The sequence below is a fragment of the Schistocerca serialis genome, chromosome 7 (assembly GCF_023864345.2).
Source record: "Schistocerca serialis cubense isolate TAMUIC-IGC-003099 chromosome 7, iqSchSeri2.2, whole genome shotgun sequence".
NCBI classification, from domain to species: domain Eukaryota; kingdom Metazoa; phylum Arthropoda; class Insecta; order Orthoptera; family Acrididae; genus Schistocerca; species Schistocerca serialis.
In genome coordinates, this window is record NC_064644.1 from 249938084 (window position 1) to 249961429 (window position 23346).

The 23346-nt window shown below is 43.6% G+C and overlaps 1 protein-coding gene across 1 annotated transcript in view; it reads left to right on the forward strand.

The window, feature by feature from the left end:
* The window catches only part of LOC126413001 (venom carboxylesterase-6-like), a 142163-nt gene extending 119030 nt beyond the window's left edge, over positions 1 to 23133 (forward strand). Inside the window, exons 8-10 of the mRNA XM_050082894.1 lie at positions 868 to 997; positions 9067 to 9199; positions 22986 to 23133. Coding sequence (XP_049938851.1) covers positions 868 to 997; positions 9067 to 9199; positions 22986 to 23133 — 411 coding nt within the window. The remainder of the gene's footprint in view (positions 1 to 867; positions 998 to 9066; positions 9200 to 22985) is intronic.
* Positions 23134 to 23346: the final 213 nt, after the last annotated feature.

A 23346-nucleotide genomic window follows, 5' to 3' on the forward strand; every position in this document is an offset into this window, starting at 1 on the left:
GTGGCATGTTGAGCAAGGGCATCGTTTTGCTGCAAGACAATGCCTGTCCGCATTTGACGAATCAGACCAAAGTTATCATCACATCTTTCCAAAATGGTTCAAATGGCTCTAAGCACTATGGGACTTAACATCTGAAGTCATCAGTCCCCTACACTTAGAACTAACTAACTAAACTAAGGACATCAGACACATCCATGCCCGAGGCAGGACTCGAACCTGCGACCGCAGCAGCAGCGTGGTTCCGGACTGAAGCGTCCAGAACCGCTCGGCCAGTGGCCGGCCACATATTTTCGATGAGAAACTCTAGGTCATCCTGTGTATAGCCCCGATCTTGCGCCCAGTGACTACTATCTTCTCCTGCACTTGAAGAAACACCTGGGCGGTCTGGAACCGCAAGACCGCTACGGTCGCAGGTTCGAATCCTGCCTCGGGCATGGATGTTTGTGATGTCCTTAGGTTAGTTAGGTTTAACTAGTTCTGAGTTCTAGGGGACTAATGACCTCAGCAGTTGAGTCCCATTTGAACCATTTGAACCATTTTTGAACCTGGGCGATCAGCGTCTTTAAGACGATGACGAAATCACAACAGTGGTGATGCAGTGGTTAACAAGTCAGATGGCAGACTTCTATGAGGAGGGTATTCAAAAATTGCTACAACGTTATGACAAGTGCCTCAATATTGACGGAAATTATGTAGAAAAGTAGATCAATGTACAGGCTTTCATGTAAAAATAAAATAATTGAGATATCTTAGCAAGTCTTTTTTTAATTTCAAAACGGTACTTACTTAAAAAACACGCCTCGCATCACGCTGCTACACCCTGTAAGAGAGCAACTCCTGGCTGACTGACCTCTTGTGTTGCTGCAGCTGGGGACGGACCAGCACTTCGCCGAGCCGACAGACTCGCTGGTCCGTTACGTGTCGCAGCTGTCCGACCAGCCCGTCTACTACTACCTGTTCGACTACCGCGGCGCCAGTGGCGGTAACACCACCTATGGTACGTAAGCTGCGACACCGGCTGTTGAGCGCTTTGTTTTAGAAGCGAGATGATTTTAATAAATTTAAACTTTTTGCAGTTTGTTTTCACGGAACGTATTAATCATCATTAGATGTTTGACGATCACCGCTCGATAAAGCCCTTCTTTACGCTCTCCGCTGCACAACGATTTCCCAGTACACGTATCCATTCATCTGGATGTACATGGATGCTCGCAAATCACACTGAAGTTCCTGGCAGAGGGGTCATCGAACCAGCTTCACAATCATTCTCTTTTATTCCAATCTCGAACAGAGGACGGAAAAAGCGATCACCTGTATATTTCCGTGCGTTCTGTGGTTTATTTCATTACGATGATCGTTTCTTCCTATGTAGGTCGGCCTCAATAAAATACACTCCTGGAAATGGAAAAAAGAACACATTGACACCGGTGTGTCAGACCCACCATACTTGCTCCGGACACTGCGAGAGGGCTGTACAAGCAATGATCACATGCACGGCACCGCGGACACACCAGGAACCGCGGTGTTGGCCGTCGAATGGCGCTAGCTGCGCAGCATTTGTGCACCGCCGCCGTCAGTGTCAGCCAGTTTGCCGTGGCATACGGAGCTCCATCGCAGTCTTTAACACTGGTAGCATGCCGCGACAGCGTGGACGTGAACCGTATGTGCAGCTGACGGACTTTGAGCGAGGGCGTATAGGGGGCATGCGGGAGGCCGGGTGGACGTACCGCAGAATTGCTCAACACGTGGGGCGTGAGGTCTCCACAGTACATCGATGTTGTCGTCAGTGGTCGGCGGAAGGTGCACGTGCCCGTCGACCTGGGACCGGACCGCAGCGACGCACGGATGCACGCCAAGACCGTATCATCCTACGCAGTGCCGTAGGGGACCGCACCGCCACTTCCCAGCAAATTAGGGACACTGTTGCTCCTGGGGTATCGGCGAGGACCATTCTCAACCGTCTCTATGAAGCTGGGCTACGGTCCCGCACACCGTTAGGCCGTCTTCCGCTCACGCCCCAACATCGTGCAGCCCGCCTCCAGTGGTGTCGCGACAGGCGTGAATGGAGGGACGATTGGAGACGTGTCGTCTTCAGCGATGAGAGTCGCTTCTGCCTTGGTGCCAATGATGGTCGTATGCGTGTTTGGCGCCGTGCAGGTGAGCGCCACAATCAGGACTGCATACGACCGAGGCACACAGGGCCAACACCCGGCATCATGGTGTGAGGAGCGATCTCCTACACTGGCCGTACACCACTGGTGTTCGTCGAGGGGACACTGAATAGTGCACGGTACATCCATACCGTCATCGAACCCATCGTTCTACCATTCCTAGATCGGCAAGGGAACTTGCTTTTCCAACAGGACAATGCACGTCCGCATGTATCCCGTGCCACCCAACGTGCTCTAGAAGGTGTAAGTCAACTACCCTGGCCAGCAAGATCTCCGGATCTGTCCCCCATTGAGCATGTTTGGGACTGGATGAAGCGTCGTCTTACGCGGTCTGCACGTCCAGCACGAACGCTGGTCCAACTGAGGCGCCAGGTGGAAATGGCATGGCAAGCCGTTCCACAGGACTACATCCAGCATCTCTACGATCGTCTCCATAGGAGAATAGCAGCCTGCATTGCTGCGAAAGGTGGATATACACTGTACTAGTGCCGACATTGTGCATGCTCTGTTGCCTGTGTCTATGTGCCTGCGGTTCTGTCAGTGTGATCATGTGATGTATCTGACTCCAGGAATGTGTCAATAAAGTTTCCCCTTCCTGGGACAATGAATTCACGGTGTTCTTATTTCAATTTCCAGGAGTGTATTTTCGCATTCAGAGGAAAAAATTGGTGATTGAAATTTCGTGAGAACATTCCGATGCAACGAAAACCACCTTTGTTTTAATGATGTTCATCCCAAATCCTGTATCACGTCCGTCATAATTTCTCCCCTATATCGCGAGAATACAAAACATGTTGTTCGTCTGTGAACTTTCTCGGTGTACTCCGTTAATCCTACCTAGTAAGGATTCCAGACCGCGCAGCAGCACTTCAAAAGAGGACGGCCAAGTGTAATGTAGGCAGTATCTTTAGTAGATGTGTTACATTTTTTATGTGTTCTGCCAATAACACGCAGTCTTTTGTTTCTCTTTCCTGCAACATTTTCTATGTATTCTTTCGAATTTAAGTTGTTTGTAATTGTAATTCCTAGGCATTTAGTTGAATTTACGGCCTTAAGATTTGACTGATTTATCGTATAATTGAAGTTTGACGGATTCCTTTTAGCTCTCATGTGGATCACCTCCCACTTTTAATTTTTGATTGCGTCTGTAATTACATGTTCAACTCTACTCTGTTCGCTGACACATTTTATTGTTATTCCTATTTTTTCGTGTAAATCCCATCAGGCATCTTGCATTTAAAGACCATACCACACTGTTATAAGACAAACTACATAAACACTGCAAACTTTCGCTCTCATCAGCATAAGAGGTTTAGTTTTGAATGTAATATTTGGCTTACCAAAACAAGCACCGCATTTCTTCGTTAAGTGAGACGCAAAAAGTGTCCTAGGAGTCTGAAGAAACCTTCGTCTGGAGAATGAGACAGATGCCTTGCGAGAACTAAGAATTTGTTTACTATCTAGCTATGTAATATACCTCATGTTGCATGGCATATGTTGCTTGTCTTAGTTTAGATTAGTTACAAGAAGTGGTTTCTATATACACTGTCCAGTCACAAAAATGTGACCAACTGCTAAAAGCCTGAAACGTTTTGCAGCGCGGACAGCTTCCGGACCTGCAGGAAGAGAGTCAGTGAGATTCTTGAACGTACCGACAGGAATGTGGAGCTGTGGAGTCACGCCAACTCCAGGGCCTTGGCCGGCAGCGCTATTTTTCTCGGTTGAGGTCCCATGGTGCGAACAGCCCGATCGATGTGCTCGCACAAACTCATGAATGGGTTTAAACCCGGGGAACTGGTGGCCCGGGGAACATGATAAACTCATCCTGGTGCCCTTCAAACCACTCACGTACACTGCGAGTTGTGTGACACGTTGTACTGTCGTGCTGGTAGACGTCATCGAGGGAGGAAGAACAAACTTTATGTAGGGATGCTCATCATTCCCCAGGGATAAATGCATACTTGTGTTGATCCATTGTGCCTTCCAGAACGACGAGCTCACGGAATGCCACGAAAATATTCCCCGGATGATAAAGCTCCCTCCACCTCCTCTTGTTTCCAGATGTTTCACTCAGTACACTCCAACGGCCTTTTGTCCAATGATGGTGATGATGATGATGATCATGATGATGATGAGGTTCCATACTCCGAGGAGCGTAAGGGACGATGCGGGAAACCCGCACAGCTCTACTAGGCAAGGCCCTGGTGGAGGTGGTTTGCCATTGCCTTCCTCTGACGGTAGTGGGGATTAATGATGATGATACAAGAACAACCACTCATTTGAAGGCAGGAAAAATACCTGACCCCGCCGAGAATCGAACGAGGGCCCTGTGCGCGGGAAACGAGAACGCTACCGCCAGACCACGAGCTGAATCTGTTCGATGGAGCATTAAATATGATTCCCCTGAAAAGGCTACGTGTCACCGATCAGTGGACGTCCAGTTGCGGTGTTGGTTTGCAAATTCCAGCCTTCGCCACCCATGAACGGCAGTCATCATGGGTGTGTTCAGCAGGCGCCTGCTGCGGAGGCCCGTAGGGAACAACGTTCGGCGATCTGTCGTTGAGGAGGCACTCCCTGTAGCCCCTTTGTTGATCTGGGCAGTCAGCTGCTCATCCATCCACCCGTACACATCTCCGCAGTTCGTGTTCACGCCTGTCACCTGGGACCTTTGGTGCACAACGGTTTCAGTTAGCGCCATTTTACTATGCGTGGGATACTTAAGCCACAGCTTACAGTTTATAAACTCAACATTTTGCGAAATGCTTCAGCCCCCGGCTAAAATGCCAGCGACCATGCCATTTAGGACGACAGACACATCACTTCGTTCCGGCATTACGACAGCGACTGCACTGTTTTCCACGTCCTCATGAGACACTTTATATCCCCTCCACTACTAGTGCTAACATCTGCCGTCTGTGACTGGTTATTGCATGTTGAAGTGGAATATAGGAGACGATCACATTAATGTCGCTGGGCCGTGTACGTTGGTATTTCCAGTGAGTTTTTTGGTTGTGAATTAGTTCGTTAAATAATCAGTAAGTGCGTTCTTTCATTAGGCGATGTAATTGATAATCCTTCCACACTGTAACAAAATCAGCACAGGCATTTTACACTGTAAAAAACGATGAGTCTTTTACAGAGTGTTGTACACTCATGTTCATAAATTAAGGATAATTGCAGAATGTGGTGTTACACAACGTGACACTACACAAAATTGGCGCTAATAGCATAGACACATAGGGAACACACAGGACACATACCTGATACCTGTAAGTCCACGATATTAAGTTGAGAAAACCGCCCCGAAATACATGTGCTACAAAACGCCACTGTTTCCTGCTCATGTATCCCGATATCAATATGGGATATGATCACCATACACACGTACACAGACCGCACAACGAGTTGGCATACTTTGGATCAGGTGGCCGAGAAACTGCTGGTGTATAGACTCCCATTCTTGCACCAGTGCCTGTTGGAGCTCATGAAGTGTCCTAGGGGTTTGGAGACGTGCAGTGATACGTCGACCGAGAGCGTCCCAGACGTGGTCGATGGGATTTAGGTCTGGAGAACAGGCAGGACACTCCATACGCCTGATATCTTCGGTTTCAAGGCACTCTTCCACGATGGCAGTTCGGTAGGGGCCGTGCATTATCATCCATCAGGAGGAAGGTGGGACCCACTGCACCCCTGAAAAGGCGGACATACTGGTGCAAAATGACGTCACGATACACCTGACCTGTTACAATTCCTCTGTCAGAGACATGCAGGGGTGTACGTGCACTTATCATAATTACCCCCCCCCCCCCCCCCCCCCACACACACACACACTATCAAATCGCGACCTCCATACTGTTCCCTTTCAAGGACATTAAGGAGTTGGTACAGGGTTCCTGGTTCACGCCAGATGAAAACCTGGCGAGAATCACTGTTCAGACTATACCTGGACTCGCCCATGAACATTATCTGGGACCACTGTTTCAATGACCATGTACTGTGTCCTTAACACCAGGCTTTACGGGCTCTCCTCTGACCAGGGATCAGTGGAAGGCACCTTGCAGGTCTCCGGGCAAATAAACCATGTCTGTTCAGTGGTCTGTATACTGTGTGTCTGGAGACATCTGTTCCAGTGGCTGCGGTCAGGTCCGGAGCAAGGCTACCTGTAGTACTTCGTGGCCGTGTGCAGGCACTGATGATGGGATATCAATCTTCTGGTATTGTTGTACACTGTGGACGTCCCGTACTATAGCGCCTGGACTCGGTTCCTGTCTGCTGGAATCATTGCCATAATCTTGAGATCACACTTTGTGGCACACGGAGGGCCCATGCCTCGACCTGCTGTTTTTGACCAGCCTCCAGTCGCCCTAGTATTCTACCCCTCATAACGTCATCAATATGTGTTCTTTGAGCCATGTTTAACACACAGTCACCATTAGCATGTTTGAAAACGTCTGCACACTTACTCGCAGCACTGTACTGTGACATGCACCAACACACCTCTTCGTATGTGGACTGCTGCCAGCGCCACCGTGCCACGATCGCAGATCAAATGCACCGCATGGTCATACCCCTAGGTGATTTAAACCCGCAAACCGCCCACCACAGCGTGGTCTCACCATGTATCAGCATTATCAAAAAATGGCTCAAATGGCTCTGAGCACTATGGGACTTAACTTCTAAGATCATCAGTCCCCTAGAACTTAGAACTACTTAAACCTAAGTAACCTAAGGACATCACAAACATCCATGCCCAAGGCAGGATTCGATCCTGCGACCGTAGCGGTTGCACGGTTCCAGAGTGTAGTCAGCATTATCCTTAATTTGTGAGCATGAGTGTATTCAATGGGTGTAAAAGACGAAATTTGATGTAACAAGACAAGTCCTAATCAGAGGGTTCAGATATATAAGAAAATTTGTTTTATCGCCATAGAACGCATGAGGAATGAATATCAAAACACGCTATATGGTTTAATTGAATCACGGAGGACGAATGTCAAGAATTTGAGCAAGAAACGTCTTTACACACATTTCAACATATTAGTCATCTTTCAAACAAAGGATGAATTCGTCCTCAACCAAAATATAGTACTAACCAAAATATAGTACTATTACATAAACTATGGCTTTGTGTAAAAGAAATGATTCACTTTCCGTGAGAGAAATATTCGTGGAAAGAATCTGACACTTTACACTATTAACATAGGTCCGATCTTACGGAATAGGTTCTCAGATGATGAGCGTTCGAAGACTTTTTATGTTGTAGGAGGCAATACGTTGTCCTGGACGGTAAGTGTGCGTCGAAGACAAAAGCATCGTCGGGAGCGCCCCAGGCAAGTGTGACAGCACCACTGTTGTTCCGTATAGACGTATGTGATCTGACGGAAAATCTATGCAGGCTTTAAGACTGCTGATGACGTTACAGTGCCCGGGAAGTGTCATCAGAGACTGACTGTACAGGATTTTCTATTTGGTAAGATGAATGGAAGCTTGTTATGAATGTGGCAAAATGTAAATCAATGAGCCGGCCGCAGTGACCGCTACGGTCGCAGGTTCGAATCCTGCCTCGTGCATGGATGGGTGTGATGTCCTTAGGTTAGTTACTTTTAAGCAGTTCTAGGTTCTAGGGTACTGATGACCTCAGATGTTAAGTCCCATAGTGCTCAGAGTCATTTGAACCATTTTTAAAACAATGCAGATGTGTGCGAAAAACAATCCTATAATTTTCGAATACAATTTTACTTTTGTGCTGCTTGCTACAGTCACTTCGATCAAGCATTTAGGCGTAATGTTGCAAAGCGACATATTATGCAACGACCACGTAATGTCAATTGTTAGGAAGACGAATGATTGATTTCAGTTCACTTTTGATGGAGACTGCGTAGAGAACACTTTCGTGATCACTTCTGGGTACTGCTCAAGTCACTGAACTCCTCATCAGGTCGGAGGTCGGATTAAAGGAAGACACCGAAGCAATTCAGAGATGTATGGCTATATCTATTACCGGTAGATTTGATCAACACACATGTTCTACGGAAATGATACGCGATTTGAAACAGAAATCCCTGGAGTGATGAAGGCGTTCTTATCGCTAGAAAGTATTGAGAAAACTTAGAGAAGGACATTTGTGACAGGCGGCAGAATGGTACTACTGCCACGAAAACGCATTACGCGTAAAGACTGCGAAGACAAGAGTGATCGTGGATCGTACACAAGCATGTAATCGCTTTTCCCTCGGTCCATTTGAAAGTGGAACACAAAAGGTTAGGGCGAACAGCAGTACAAGGTACCCTCCACCATAGCCGTAAGGCGGCTTGCAGAGTACGTACCGGTATGTAGAAATAAACGGATAAGTATACGAGTCGGCTGGAAGAACTCGTAGCTGGAGGAGGCAAGTTACATTCTCTCTGGAGCAAAAGTAGTTTCGAAAACTGTTCCACATTTATGAAACCTGAAGTCAGTGAGTGAACTTTGTGATTAGGTAAATCATTTTACATTACGGTAGACGTACAAGAATTCCGAAAGGACATACCCCTGAGAGAGGATGATAATATAAACAATTAAACCCTGATATGGTATGCAGTTCTCTTGTGATCTGAAATTCTTCATGGTTTTTCTTTTTGAATCGCTCTAATGGTCAAACGCCTCTCACTTAAATAATCCCATTGGAATAATCTCTACAGAAATGTAAGCCTATCATCGATGTACTGTACGGACATCTTTACGTGATTGACATATGTCTTCATGTGAAAGTAATTTTTTATGGTGATGAATACGTTTTTGCTAATGGATGAAGGTTTCCATTTAGATTTACAAAATGCTGTACGAAGTTAATATATCTCACACTATTTGCTTTGTTGGCTAGCTGGTGTTACTATAAAGCAATTATCTCTCATAGGTACCCCTCACGCAGCGGAAACGAAATTCCTGTTCCTTAACACCGCCAGCACTGTAGAGTGGGACCCGAACACTCTGGAGGGTGCTTTGAGACAGAGGATGGTTGACACATGGAGCAACTTCATAAAGTTTGGGTGAGTATACAAAATAAGGTATTATCAAGAACTGCATGACAGGTAAATTTACTACTATATTCCCTGCTTCTCTCCGCTAACTTTATGTAAATGGTCGCCTTGCATCGAAGAAAACATTGTTATCCACCGATCAGAATCACCAGATCGGGTTGTTGGCTGAGGTTTATCGCGGTACTAGGGATTGGGAGTTTTGTTAAAGTCTATAGGTTAAGAGCAGTGATTAATCAAAAAAATAGATACTGAATACTGCAATATTATTCACTCAGTACTGTAAGATTATTTACCCTGTTAAATGTTGTGGGCTAGCATGAGACTCTGAAATAACCCAGCACCACGATAACATACGTACGGACATTGACTATTCCGAAGTACGCACGAAGTAATATTTTATACACAGCGCGCGACTCACCGCCTTCTAACACATAGTTCGCGTGGCGCTGCTATTATGGAGAGAAAATATGAGTGCTTTTACCCAAACTATAATGATTAATTTGGTTCTCAGGTGCTACTGGTCATTTATGTACCTACTTTCACAAAGAAACTGAGATATTTTTTATGCTTATTAAACGGAATATTTTTCTGTATTTACTATTCGTTATCTGCAAAGCAAAAGCTGAGGAGAATCTCATCTGCCGTTAAGCGGCCAATCTTAAATATACTGAACTCATTCAGTACGAAAACCTTAATGAAAGGAATTTGTCTTTACTTTACTAGCTTTGAAACTATTAAACTTTCAAAATACAGAGGTCTCCCGCATTTACATTTAATATTACAGACTGAATTTCTAACTAAAAAAATATCGTCAGCGTAATGGCCGACCAAATGCTGCTAGGGAAAGACAGCTCCCCGCAATACAAAGTTCTGAAATAGGGTTATTAATTACAATTAATGGTGGCTATTATTGGAGATGCTCACTACTTCAATAACCAACACTTTCTAATAACAATTGGAATATATTCTGATAACTTACAGACGACTTACATTAAATATCAGACTGTGAGACGATGGTGGCCTTCCGCTAGACGAAGCGAGCTAGGAAAAAAAAATCCAACCCCAAAAAAATTATCTCTGTTCTTCTTCATCTACATTACACAGATACTATAAACAAAAGGCTATTTATTCAACGCATCGCTGGTTGCGAGCTTTACAGATAATAAACTACACTTTTTAGCATTTGATATTCATCGCGCACATGGACACAGTCTTTCAGCAATTTATAGTTCACACCTCACTGTTTTTTAACACAGAGAAAGCCCTTTTAATTTTTCTCGTAATGTCAATTTATGTGAAATTCCGTAACAGGTCATATACAGGGGGCTCCGTCAGTCCTGACCACCTCAAACAGCGTTTAGTTTTGAAACAAAATAAAATAGGTATCAAAGCAGATGGTGAACTACCAGTGGGACATAAAGTCTTTCATTGCCTTTCTCGTGGTCTCGTTCGTTACGAAGATGTGAGCAACAATTCATCTTTTTACATAACACTCCATATTTTTATTCGGTAATCCAGTTACTCTCCTCAATGCCTGTTTAGCAACGTGTCTCAGAGCAGCTTCCTCCTCTACTATTAGCTCAAGTGCAGCAACATAGGATAACAAAAGGAAAATGATCATCGATCATTCAGTTAACTGTCTTCAGTGGAAGACTTATGCGAGTACAATTTAGACGGGAACAGAAATGAGGGTAGAAGTTCTACTCATTTGTGGAGAATGTGCGATAACAGCACAGTAGCTGAAATAATGATTTCTTACTTACAATACGGGTGCATGTGGTGCAGTACTTTTAAACGATAGGTTGCATTTCTACCTCCAGTTCCTTGGTGTACGTTGTATTCACACACACTAACTCGAGACAGTAGAGAGAATGACTGGTGTGCATTTGAAAGCTGTCATCTTCTGTATCCTCAGCACTCAAGCCAAAATTTAAGCAGTTTGTAACTGTTTATAACCGTTATTCCGACGGAACCTATTAAACACGCATCACTATTCATTATGGAACAATGACATGTAACATTCACAGGCCAGTCCAAAACAGATTCTTTAATAACGAAAAGTAATGATTACCAAATACCATAAAAAAGATAGGCGACTTAGTGAATTCAAAGTTTACGAACTTTTCGCAAGTGTGGTAGAAATCGCCTCGTAGGACGTCATCCGTGCAATGCACATGTTGTGCAATTTGCATAATCTGAAAACTCTGAACATAGGTTCAATACAAAAGCCCAGAGCTCTGAACATAAAACGAATTATTTTTGGGTGAGATCTGATCTGTAGCGTATGCTGACTGCACTGCTGTATTTACCATCAGTCTGCTGCATGATTACTTAACCAAAAACGCTGAAAATCATGTAACACATAAAAATACAATAATATATAATAACATAGCGCTGGGAAATATGCAAGATATTGGTGTGTGTGAGGTGCAATTAAACATTGGATAGCGAGCTTACGTAAGAACACTGTCACGGAAAAAAAACGAGGAAAGTTTCGAGAAGACAGGCACATTAATACCATATTTGCTAATAACTTGCTAATACCTCTTTGGACCTCCCCCCCCCCCCATGAACCATGGACCTTGCCGTTGGTGGGGAGGCTTGCGTGCCTCAGCGATACAGATAGCCGTACCGTAGGTGCAACCACAACGGAGGGGTATCTGTTGAGAGGCCAGACAAACGTGTGGTTCCTGAAGAGGGGCAGCAGCCTTTTCAGTAGTTGCAAGGGCAACAGTCTGGATGATTGACTGATCTGGCCTTGTAACAATAACCAAAACGTCCTTGCTGTGCCGGTACTGCGAACGGCTGAAAGCAAGGGGAAACTACAGCCGTAATTTTTCCCGAGGGCATGCAGCTTTACTGTATGATTACATGATGATGGCGTCCTCTTGGGTAAAATATTCCGGAGGTAAAATAGTCCCCCATTCGGATCTCCGGGCGGGGACTACTCAAGAGGATGTCGTTATCAGGAGAAAGAAAACTGGCGTTCTACGAATCGGAGCGTGGAATGTCAGATCCCTTAATCGGGCAGGTAGGTTAGAAAATTTAAAAAGGGAAATGGATAGGTTGAAGTTAGATATAGTGGGAATTAGTGAAGTTCGGTGGCAGGAGGAACAAGACTTCTGGTCAGGTGACTACAGGGTTATAAACACAAAATCAAATAGGGGTAATGCAGGAGTAGGTTTAATAATGAATAGGAAAATAGGAATGCGGGTAAGCTACTACAAACAGCATAGTGAACGCATTATTGTGGCCAAGATAGATACGAAGCCCACACCTACTACAGTAGTACAAGTTTATATGCCAACTAGCTCTGCAGATGACGAAGAAATTGAAGAAATGTATGATGAAATAAAAGAAATTATTCAGATTGTGAAGGGAGACGAAAATTTAATAGTCATGGGTGACTGGAATTCGAGTGTAGGAAAAGGGAGAGAAGGAAACATAGTAGGTGAATATGGATTGGGGAACAGAAATGAAAGAGGAAGCCGCCTGGTAGAATTTTGCACAGAGCACAACATAACCATAACTAACACTTGGTTTAAGAATCATGAAAGAAGGTTGAATACATGGAAGAACCCTGGAGATACTAAAAGGTATCAGATAGATTATATAATGGTAAGACAGAGATTTAGGAACCAGGTTTTAAATTGTAAGACATTTCCAGGGGCAGATGTGGACTCTGACCACAATCTATTGGTTATGACCTGTAGATTAAAACTGAAGAAACTGCAAAAAGGTGGGAATTTAAGGAGATGGGACCTGGATAAACTAAAAGAACCAGAGGTTGTACAGAGATTCAGGGAGAGCATAAGGGAGCAATTGACAGGAATGGGGGAAAGAAATACAGTAGAAGAAGAATGGGTAGCTTTGAGGGATGAAGTAGTGAAGGCAGCAGAGGATCAAGTAGGTAAAAAGACGAGGGCTAGTAGAAATCCTTGGGTAACAGAAGAAATATTGAATTTAATTAATGAAAGGAGAAAATATAAAAATGCAGTAAGTGAAACAGGCAAAAAGGAATACAAACGTCTCAAAAATGAGATCGACAGGACGTGCAAAATGGCTAAGCAGGGATGGCTAGAGGACAAATGTAAGGATGTAGAGGCCTATCTCACTAGGGGTAAGATAGATACCGCCTACAGGAAAATTAAAGAGACCTTTGGAGATAAGAGAACGACTTGTATGAATATCAAGAGCTCAGATGGAAACCCAGTTCTAAGCAAAGAGGGGAAAGTAGAAAGGTGGAAGGAGTATATAGAGGGTCTATACAAGGGCGATATACTTGAGGACAATATTGTGGAAGAGGAAGGATGAAGATGGGATGGGAGATATGATACTGCGTGAAGAGTTTGACAGAGCACTGAAAGACCTGAGTCGAAGCAAGGCCCCAGGAGTAGACAACATTCCATTAGAACTACTGACGGCCTTGGGAGAGCCAGTCCTGACAAAACTCAACCATCTGGTGAGCAAGATGTACGAGACAGGCGAAATACCCTCAGACTTCAAGAAGAATATAATAATTCCAATCCCAAAGAAAGCAGGTGTTGACAAATGTGAAAATTACCGAACTATCAGTTCAATAAGTCACAGCTGCAAAATACTAACGCGAGTTATTTACAGACGAATGGAAAAACTGCTAGAAGCCGACCTCGGGGAAGATAAGTTTGGATTCCGTAGAAATGTTGGAACACGTGGGGCAATACTGACCTTACGACTTATCTTAGAAGAAAGATTAAGGAAAGGCAAACCTACGTTTCTAGCATCTGTAGACTTAGAGAAAGCTTTTGACAATGTCGACTGGAATACTCTCTTTCAAATTCTAAAGGTGGCAGGGGTAAAATACAGGGAGCGAAAGGCTATTTACAATTTGCACAGAAACCAGATGGCAGTTATAAGAGTCGAGGGACATGAAAGGGAAGCAGTGGTTGGGAAGGGAGTAAGACAGGGTTGTAGCCTCTCCCGATGTTGTTCAATCTGTATAGTGAGCAAGCAGTAAAGGAAACAAAAGAAAAATTCGGAGTAGGTATTAAAATTCATGGAGAAGAAATAAAAACTTTGAGGTTCGCCGATGACATTGTAATTCTGTCAAAGACAGCAAAGGACTTGGAAGAGCAGTTGAATAGAATGGACAGTGTCTTGAAAGGAGGATATAAGATGAACATCAACAAAAGCAAAACAAGGATAATGGAATGTAGTCTAATTAAGTCGGGTGATGCTGAGGGAATTAGATTAGGAAATGAGGCACTTAAAGTAGTAAATGAGTTTTGCTATTTGGGGAGCAAAATAACTGATGATGGTCGAAGTAGAGAGGATATAAAATGTAGACTGGCAATGCCAAGGAAAGCGTTTCTGAAGAAGAGAAATTTGTTAACATCCAGTATTGATTTAAGTGTCTGGAAGTCATTTCTGAAAGTATTTGTATGGAGTGTAGCCATGTATGGAAGTGAAACATGGACGATAAATAGTTTGGACAAGAAGAGAATAGAAGCTTTCGAAATGTGGTGCTACAGAAGAATGCTGAAGATTAGATGGGTAGATCACATAACTAATGAGGAAGTATTGAATAGGATTGGGGAGAAGAGAAGTTTGTGGCGTAACTTGACCAGAAGAAGGGATCGGTTGGTAGGACATGTTCTGAGGCATCAAGGGATCACCAATTTAGTATTGGAGGGCAGCGTGGAGGGTAAAAATCGTAGAGGGAGACCAAGAGATGAATACACTAAGCAGATTCAGAAGGATGTAGGTTGCAGTAGGTACTGGGAGATGAAAAAGCTTGCACAGGATAGAGTAGCATGGAGAGCTGCATCAAACCAGTCTCAGGACTGAAGACCACAACAACAACAACAACAACCTCTTTGGATTTCAGTTTGTGGCCAATTTGCATAAACTCCTCTAAGGTGGATCGTGTTTGTGTGTGTGTGTGTGTGTATGCGTGTCAGAGTGTATAACCAGCAGCCACTCATGTAAAGAGAACATGCGGACTCGCCTGACACAGTGCGACATTCGCTGCCTCGTTTCGGTTGGCATTCTGAACTGAAATGGTCTCGAAACCTAGCGGGTCTTCAAATCTTCAGTCGTGAGGTTGGTTTGCAGCAGAGCACCATTCCCCTCTTCTGTCTGACTTCGTCTTCATTTCCAAGTATGTGTTACATCCAACGTCATTCATCATCCGTTGTATGTATGGTATCCTTGGTCGCCCCGCCGATTCCTTCCCTCAATAGCTCCTTCTGCTATTGTTCCAGTGATGTTGTTGTGTAGTAGGATTTACCCTACAAGTTTGTCTCTTATTGTTTGGATGTGGCCCCACAGATATATGGTTTCTTGTACTCTTATAAGCTCTTCTTCTTTTGTTACTTTGTCTCTCCAGCTGATCTTCATCGTCCTTCTATAGTACCACATCTCCAGAGCCTCTAGCCGTCTTCTCTCCTCTCTTCCAACTGTCCACGTTTCACATCCGTATAGGGCCACACTCCAAACGAAAGCTTTCATGATACGTTTCCCTATTTACAGACTGATATTCTTGCTGGTCAGTAAGATACTCCTCCGATCAAATGCAGTTTTGGCATTGTATTCTGCTCGCAATTTCTTTCCGGCTTCTACCATCCCTTTCGATTTTGCTTCCCAGGTTATTAAATTCCTCTATCACTTCCAGCTCCTCTCTTTCAATTCTCATTCTCAGTGTTTCTGCTCCTGTACTGCAGACAATCGCTCTAGTCTTTTTCTTGCTCATTCCCATTCCATGCTAATTGCATAGAATCTTTCCATTGTTCTGAGGACTTCCTGTAGATCTTTTGTCTCCGTGACTATAGCAATATCATTTGCATAGCGTAGCACGTCTATCTTCTGCCCATTAATTTTGCTCCCCGCCTCAGTAGTTTCTCGAATTTGGTCTATAGCTTCCTGGATGTAAGCGTTGAATATAAGAGGAGAGAGAGCACATCCTTGTCTTACATCTTTACTAGTATTTGCTTCTTGTTCCTGCAGATAGTTCCTAATAACTGCTACCTCATCTTATAGAAACTGAGTATGACACGGATGTCTTTGTACTTCATTCCACTTTTCCTCAGCACTCTGAGCATCTGGTGCCAAATAACGTTACCAAAAGCCTTTTCCAGGTCTACAAAGGCAATATAAGTAATTTTCTTGTTCTGTAACTGCTTTCCGAATAGGAGTCTCAGTGTCAGAATCGTTTCTCTTGTACCCAATCCCCTGCTGGAACCAAACTGATCTTCACTCAACATATCCTCCACTTTCTCTTCAATTATCTTCAGAACTGTTTTTATGAGAATTTTTGATATATGTGATATTAGGCTTAAAGTTCGGTTGTTGTTGCTGTCTTCAGTCCCGAGACTGGTTTGATGCAGCTCTCCATGCTACTCTATACTGTGCAAGCTTATTCATCTTCCAGTAGTTACTGCAACCTGCATCTTTCTGAATCTGCTTAGAGTATTCATCTCTTGGTCTCCCTCTACGATTTTTACCCTCCATGCTGCCCTTCAATGCTAAATTTGTGATCCCTTGATGCCTCAGAACATGTCCTACTAACCGGTCCCTTCTTCTTGTCAAGTTGTGCCACAAACTCCTCTTCTCCCCAATTCTATTCAACGCCTCCTCATTAGTTATGTGATCTACCCATCTAATCTTCAGCATTCTTCTGTAGCACCACAGTTCGAATGCTTCTATTCTCTTCTTGTGAAAACTATTTATCGTCTATGTTTCACTTCCATACATGGCTACACTCCATACAAATACTTTCAGAAACTACTTCCTGACACTTAAATCTATACTCGATGTTGACAAATTTCTCTTCTTCAGAAACGCCATTGCCAGTCTACATTTTATATCCTCTCTACTTCGACCATCATCAGTTATTTTGCTCCCCAAATAGCAAAACTCCTTTACTACTTTAAGTGTCTCATTTCCTAATCTAATACCCTCAGCATCACCCGACTTAATTAGACTTTATTCCATTATCCTCGGTTTGCTTTTGTTGATGTTCATCTTATATCCTCCTTTCAAGACACTGTCCATTCCGTTCAACTGCTCTTTCAAGTCCTTTGCTGTCTCTGACAGAATTACAATGTCATCGGCGAACCTCAAAGTTTTTATTTCTTCTCCATGGATTTTAATACTTACTCCGAATTTTTCTTTTGTTTCCTTTACTGTTTGCTCAATATACAGATTGAATAACATCGGGGAGAGGCTACAACCCTGTCTCACTCCCTTCCCAACCACTGCTTCCCTTTCATGCCCCTCGACTCTTATAACTGCCATCTGGTTTCTGTACAAATTGTAAATAGCCTTTCGCTCCCTGCATTTTAGCCCTGCCACCTTTATAATTTGAAAGAGAGTATTCCAGTCAACATTGTACTATTAACATTTTGTAGCTGCTGCCTTCTTTGGTACAGGAACAATGTTACATTTCTTGAAGTCTGTCGGTGTCTGTCCTGCGTTATAGAGGACCTAATAAGCTTAAGCAACATCGTTTTCTAGCTGTCACCAGCATTCTTTATTAGTTCTGCAGGGATGTCATCAATACCCGTTGCTTTGTTCTCCCATAGTTCTTTTAGAGCTTTGTGAAAATTTTCTTGCAGAATGTAATCTTCCTTGTCATCTTCGTCTACTTGCTCTTCTCTTTCTTTTACTTCCTCCGAAAGAGGTCTTCCGGCATACAACTCCTCTATGTATTCCTTCCATCTCTTTACCATGTCTTCAAGAAACAGCATTTTCCCTTCTTTATTTTCCATTTTGCCTGAGAAAATTTGCCGTTCTGTAGGCTAAATCAGTTCTTCCGTATGCATATTATCTTAAACTTCCCTGCACATTTCCTCAAGAAAATTTTCTTTTGCTTTCTTATCTTCTCTATTGACTAAATTCCTTAGTCTTCTATATTCAGCTTTTCCTTGTTCGGCAGTTACATTTTTGTATAATCTCTTGCTTTCTAAAAGGTCAATAATATCTGCTGTAATCCATTTCCTCATGGTTTTGGTTTTAGTTTTTCTAGGTATCTTTTCTGCTGTTTTGTATATATTAGATTTAATTTGATCCCAGTCTTCATTTACTCCACCACGTTGAAAATTTTTGCTAGGTTGTCTGTTTCGTGAGCATAGGCCTTGGCCAGTCTGTCAGTTTTCAGTTTTTCTGTTTCCATTTACGTTTTAATAGCTTCTTCATCAAACATTTGAATCTGAGTGAACTTTTCATCAGGACCAGGTTATGATCACTGCCTATGTCTGCAGATGGATAGCTCCTGCAATCTTTTACCTGGTTCCTGAAACGTGCTTCCTCTAGAATGTAATGAATCTGTTGTCACTCTGGTCTCCAGGGGCCAACCATGTGTATCTTATTCGCCTATGATGTTGTAAAAGTGTGTTTGCAACAACTAATTGGTGCCTGGAGCAGAACTCGATTAGTCGATCTCCTCTTTCATTTTCTCTTCCAAGTCCATATTTGCAACAATTCCTTCCTCTGGTTCTTCACCCACAACCACATTCCAGTCCCCCGTGACAAAATCAGGATTTCATCTCCCTTAACATTTCTCATCGCATTACTTATTTCTTCGTATATTTCGTCAACGACTGCATCTTATTCTTTGGATGTTGGCATGTATATATGTATTATCACAGTGTCCTTTGCTTTAGTTTCAAGTTTGATTAGTATTATTCGAGAGCTATATTACACATATCCCTTGACATGAGAGTCATAGTTTTTTCTCAAAATTATTCCAACTCCCCCCATTCTTGGTCTACCTTGGTCAGTTCCGGTGTGGATGACTCTCTGTTCTCCAGGCCAGAAATCACCTGGTTAGGGCCATCTCATCTCCGATATTCCTAGGATATCGATTTCCAGTCATTCCTTTTCAAGTTTTACATTTTCTAGCTTGCTACACTGTAGCAGTGTTCTTACATTCCAAGTTGCTATGTTGAAATCAGGATTCTTTTCCTTCACCTTATCTGTATCTTCTCTAAACCCAAACCGGAGTTCCGATTAGGGGACTATTTTATCTCCGGAAAATTTTACAGAAGATACTGACATGGTTTACTGCTGATGTTTGGAATAACCGTAGTTCTTTAATGTGATGGTTTCCCGTTGTCTTCCACATCCTATGCCGTTGACCACCAGCTGGTTCTTCCGCCTTTGGAAATGATTTCTCATTTCCAGAGCAAGAGGGTGCCCTGCCCAACAAATGCTGGGATGATGACTTATTCCAGTCATCCCTTGGCCCCTGTCTACGTTATTCATCACATGAAGTGACGTTGCCCACTCTGTACCACGTGGACGTGTAGATCATGAGTTTCCCTTCATCGGGTCTAGGAACTTAATGGCATTTCCTATTCCCTTCCAGTACTTTAGAGAGTGATACGTGGTTGTCTTACCCATTTCAGATTGTCGCCTCGATTGTAATGCACCGGTATTCAACCATCACAGCCATTGCTTCTCTTATAGTTCTCGTTCAAGAGAGGTAATATGACACTTCATTTTTCGTCACCAGCATTTGACCACACTGGAAGTGTCTGCACGACCTCACCACTGCCTGATATGAAAATTAATTGCCGAACGGTACTCATTTTGCGGCGTTTTGTTTCGGATCCTCCAGCTTCATGCTACTGAAATGCAGTATGAGGGTTGGAATGTGTACAGATACTATATACATGTCGTGACTATACTTATCTCGTATTCCATGAAGTTTTGGGGTTGCAGCCGGATAACGCGGACTTCTTGCCACGATATTTCGGCAGACAACCATTCATCCATCTCGAGGTGAGTGCTTATCAATGCAGACTGCTAGTTCACATCCTAACTTCATACCAAATATTGTGCTCTTCTCTGTTCGGCAAAGGACGATCTGGGGTTGCAGAGGGTTGTAGTCTGCACAATACCTTGACAGTGTGGCAAAGCCGGCATTGGTGCGACAACGCTCACAAATTTGTGAAAGATGCGTTGGGCATAATCACCACACATGCCTTTCGCAGCCCAGTTAAGTCAGACATAGCTGAACATTCTATCTCCACAGGGAATTCCATTTTTTTTATTGTTATTTGAACACCTTTACAGAAGGAGAGCTGGCGGCAGCATCCTACACCTCTCTTTAGCCACAGGTTTGACAATGAAAAAATGTATAGAAGACACAGAAAAGACTGAACAAAGTGGCGGGCAAAAAGCAGTAGACACAGAGAACAAGAAACACGAAGCCATTCACACTCGAAGAAAACAAACTAAAAACTGTCGGCACGGCGCACAAAAACTGAAGACTTCGACAGCACAGGTGAACGTAGAAGCGTGACAGCGAAGAGCACTAAACACAAACATGATGGCACATACACGAGAAACTGATGGTGATGATCTCTGGCGCGTGAATGTCAACGTAATGTGTGCAAATGCAGGGACCTGCCAAGAGGGGAAGAAGGGGGTAGGGGAGGGAGAGGGGAGAGCAAAGATGCCAATGGCAGAGGAGATGGTAGGAGGAATGGAGGTATGGGGGTAGGGGAAGCCTGGGGGAGGAGTGGGGAGAAAGGGAGGAGGGAGAGAAGGGGTAGAGAAGGGAGAGAGGGTGCCCATAGGAACAAACACAGGAAGAGGGAGGGAGGATCAAAGTTGGCATGAGGGGTAGATGGAGGGGAGGAGGGCATCATCAGGGAGGTGGGCCTGGCGGAAGCCAGCTTGGGAGAGGGTATGGAGAGTGGAGAGATGGAGAGCAGGTGGGACGTGGAAATACAGGTGTGGCAGTGGATGGGGGCGGGAGAGGATGGGAGAGACCAGCGGGTGAAGGGGGATCTAGTATCGGGAGGTGTATGGGAGCTGTATCCGTTCGAGGAAGAGGAGGAGGTGGGGGAACGGAGTAAGGTCGTAGGAATTCCATGGATTATTCTGCCACTTACATCTTGGCATCGACGTGATTGTTCTGGGATCGCTGGAAATAGATACATCTCGCACAAGATCTTATTAATCGCGATGGCGGCTTTCAGCTGGATAAGTCGTGGGAGCCGGTGATCTCTTTGATTTCTTCAGAAAGAGAACATTTTATTACTAAAAACAGTTTAGCAACAGTTAATTTTATCAATTTTGACGTCTGTATCTTGTCTCCTGGAGAGCGCATTCCGATAGAGAGCGCGCATGCAGTTCCAAAATTACGTATGTGCCTGCGCGCTATAAATGGAGCAGTATTCGAAGAAGATACGGAACTCGACAGAGGTCTGCCTTTGCTCCAGTTTTTGGCAAGAAGTTAGCGACATGATCTAACATTTTCCAGTGGTAAACGCTCCCGAAGATGGGTGAATGCTTGTCAGCCGAAATATCGTGACCAGAAGTCGACGTTATCCGGTTTCCAGTCCCAAAACTTCATACAATACTCTTTGTGCCTGGAAAATTTCAAGAACCACAACTTGGCTCGATTTCATTAAGGACGCCTGAGAAATTATTTGTTGAAAAAAGGGCACTTGCTGACGAACATTGTGATTACCGCTGCAGACTCTGACATCCTATAAGACAATGAACGTTCAGTGACTACACAAGAGGACTATAGTTGTTTGATGAACAGGCTTATTGAATCTGCTTATTTAGCTGCCAAAAGCAAGTGACCTCTAAACTGTTGAGCACCTGCACCTCTAATTTGCGTAAGGTGATGTAATGCATTCAGAAAGCTACAGCATAGTGATTTAACAGGAACAATAATTTCACGCATACGCTCGTACCCAAAATCTAAAATAACAAACATCTCGTCATTAATCACTGAATTTTTACGTATCGCTATACCTAATAAGGAACTGCATGGTATCATATGAAGTACCTAACACATTACAAAGGGTGCTAAATCAGTGTCTCGCCTCCTACACAAAAATATATTATTCTTGGTTTATGCGACACGACTAATTAGTCAGATCACATTGTCTGTCAAATCTCCACAACGTTGCAAATGATGAGCATGGTAAGACCAAAATTCTGGTGGTCATTCATAGACACACATGTTACAAAATTTGTTGATACGACCACGAGCCATCACATCTCTACGTCACATATGTGAGGGCTCTTCAATATAAAATTATCATTTTTTGTGGTCATAATTTCCTGCGGAGGAATTTAATCTGATGATATTCGGTTAGCTTAATGTATAATAAACACGCTGTACTAGTTTCATTGTTGGTATGCTTGGTTCTCGACTGTGAGAGGCGGGCAAACTGCAGCGTTCGCCTACCGCAGCAGCAGGTGTGCGAGATTGCAGAGCCGCATATTGTTGATGTTGTTAATGAAGGTCTTGCAAAAAACAACGTATGCGCATCCTTTACCATCCCCATAGTCCGGATATAGCCGCTGGTGACTCTTTTATATTCCTTAACCTGAAGAAATATCTTCGTATCTGGCAGTTTCCTTCTTAAGAAGTAGTAATTAGAGCTGGTGGTGGCGATTCTGAAGGATCTTACAAAAAAAAAAAAAAATTGTAGTATGCCTGTGCACGCTGTCTGAAACCCTGGGACTAGTACTTTAAATTCGTATGAGACTAATTTTAGTAGGACACCCAACGTTATGAGGTTGGGTAAAGGTATGTATGTTTCAAAAAAATTATGATCATTCTTTATTGAACTTCCCTCGTAGTATTTTATGGAGGTCACGGAGCGAGCGGGCCACTGCCCTAAAAGAGAATGAACGTGATCTGTGGTGCAAATAATTCACCTGATAATTATAGTTTTACAATATTGGATGTTTTTTCTATGCTATGCTTTTAATATAATTAACCTGACAAAGACGTGACTTTGTGAACCAATGATTCATCATGGGAACCATCAATCATGTATTGCAGGGATCCAAATGCTGGCAATGACAGTGTGAGGTGGGAGCCATTCAGCGTGTCGTCGCCAAACTTCCTGCACATCACTGAAGAGTACAGTCTGGAGCAGAACAAGGATAAGGAGCGGATGGACTTCTGGCACGAGAACATTCCCATGTGAAACTGCTTTCGGTTGGCGAAGGAGGACGACCTTCTGACTACAGTGTGTCGTAAAATTTCTACAAGACGTCTAAGAACTGCGAAATTCATAAGTTAAATGCTGGTATAGTTACTACACAAATACTGTATTGTCTACTGATGTTTTGTATTACATTTTTATGTTGGAAATACAAGATCCAGTTTGATGACTAGTTACTCACTCCTCCTCACTTAA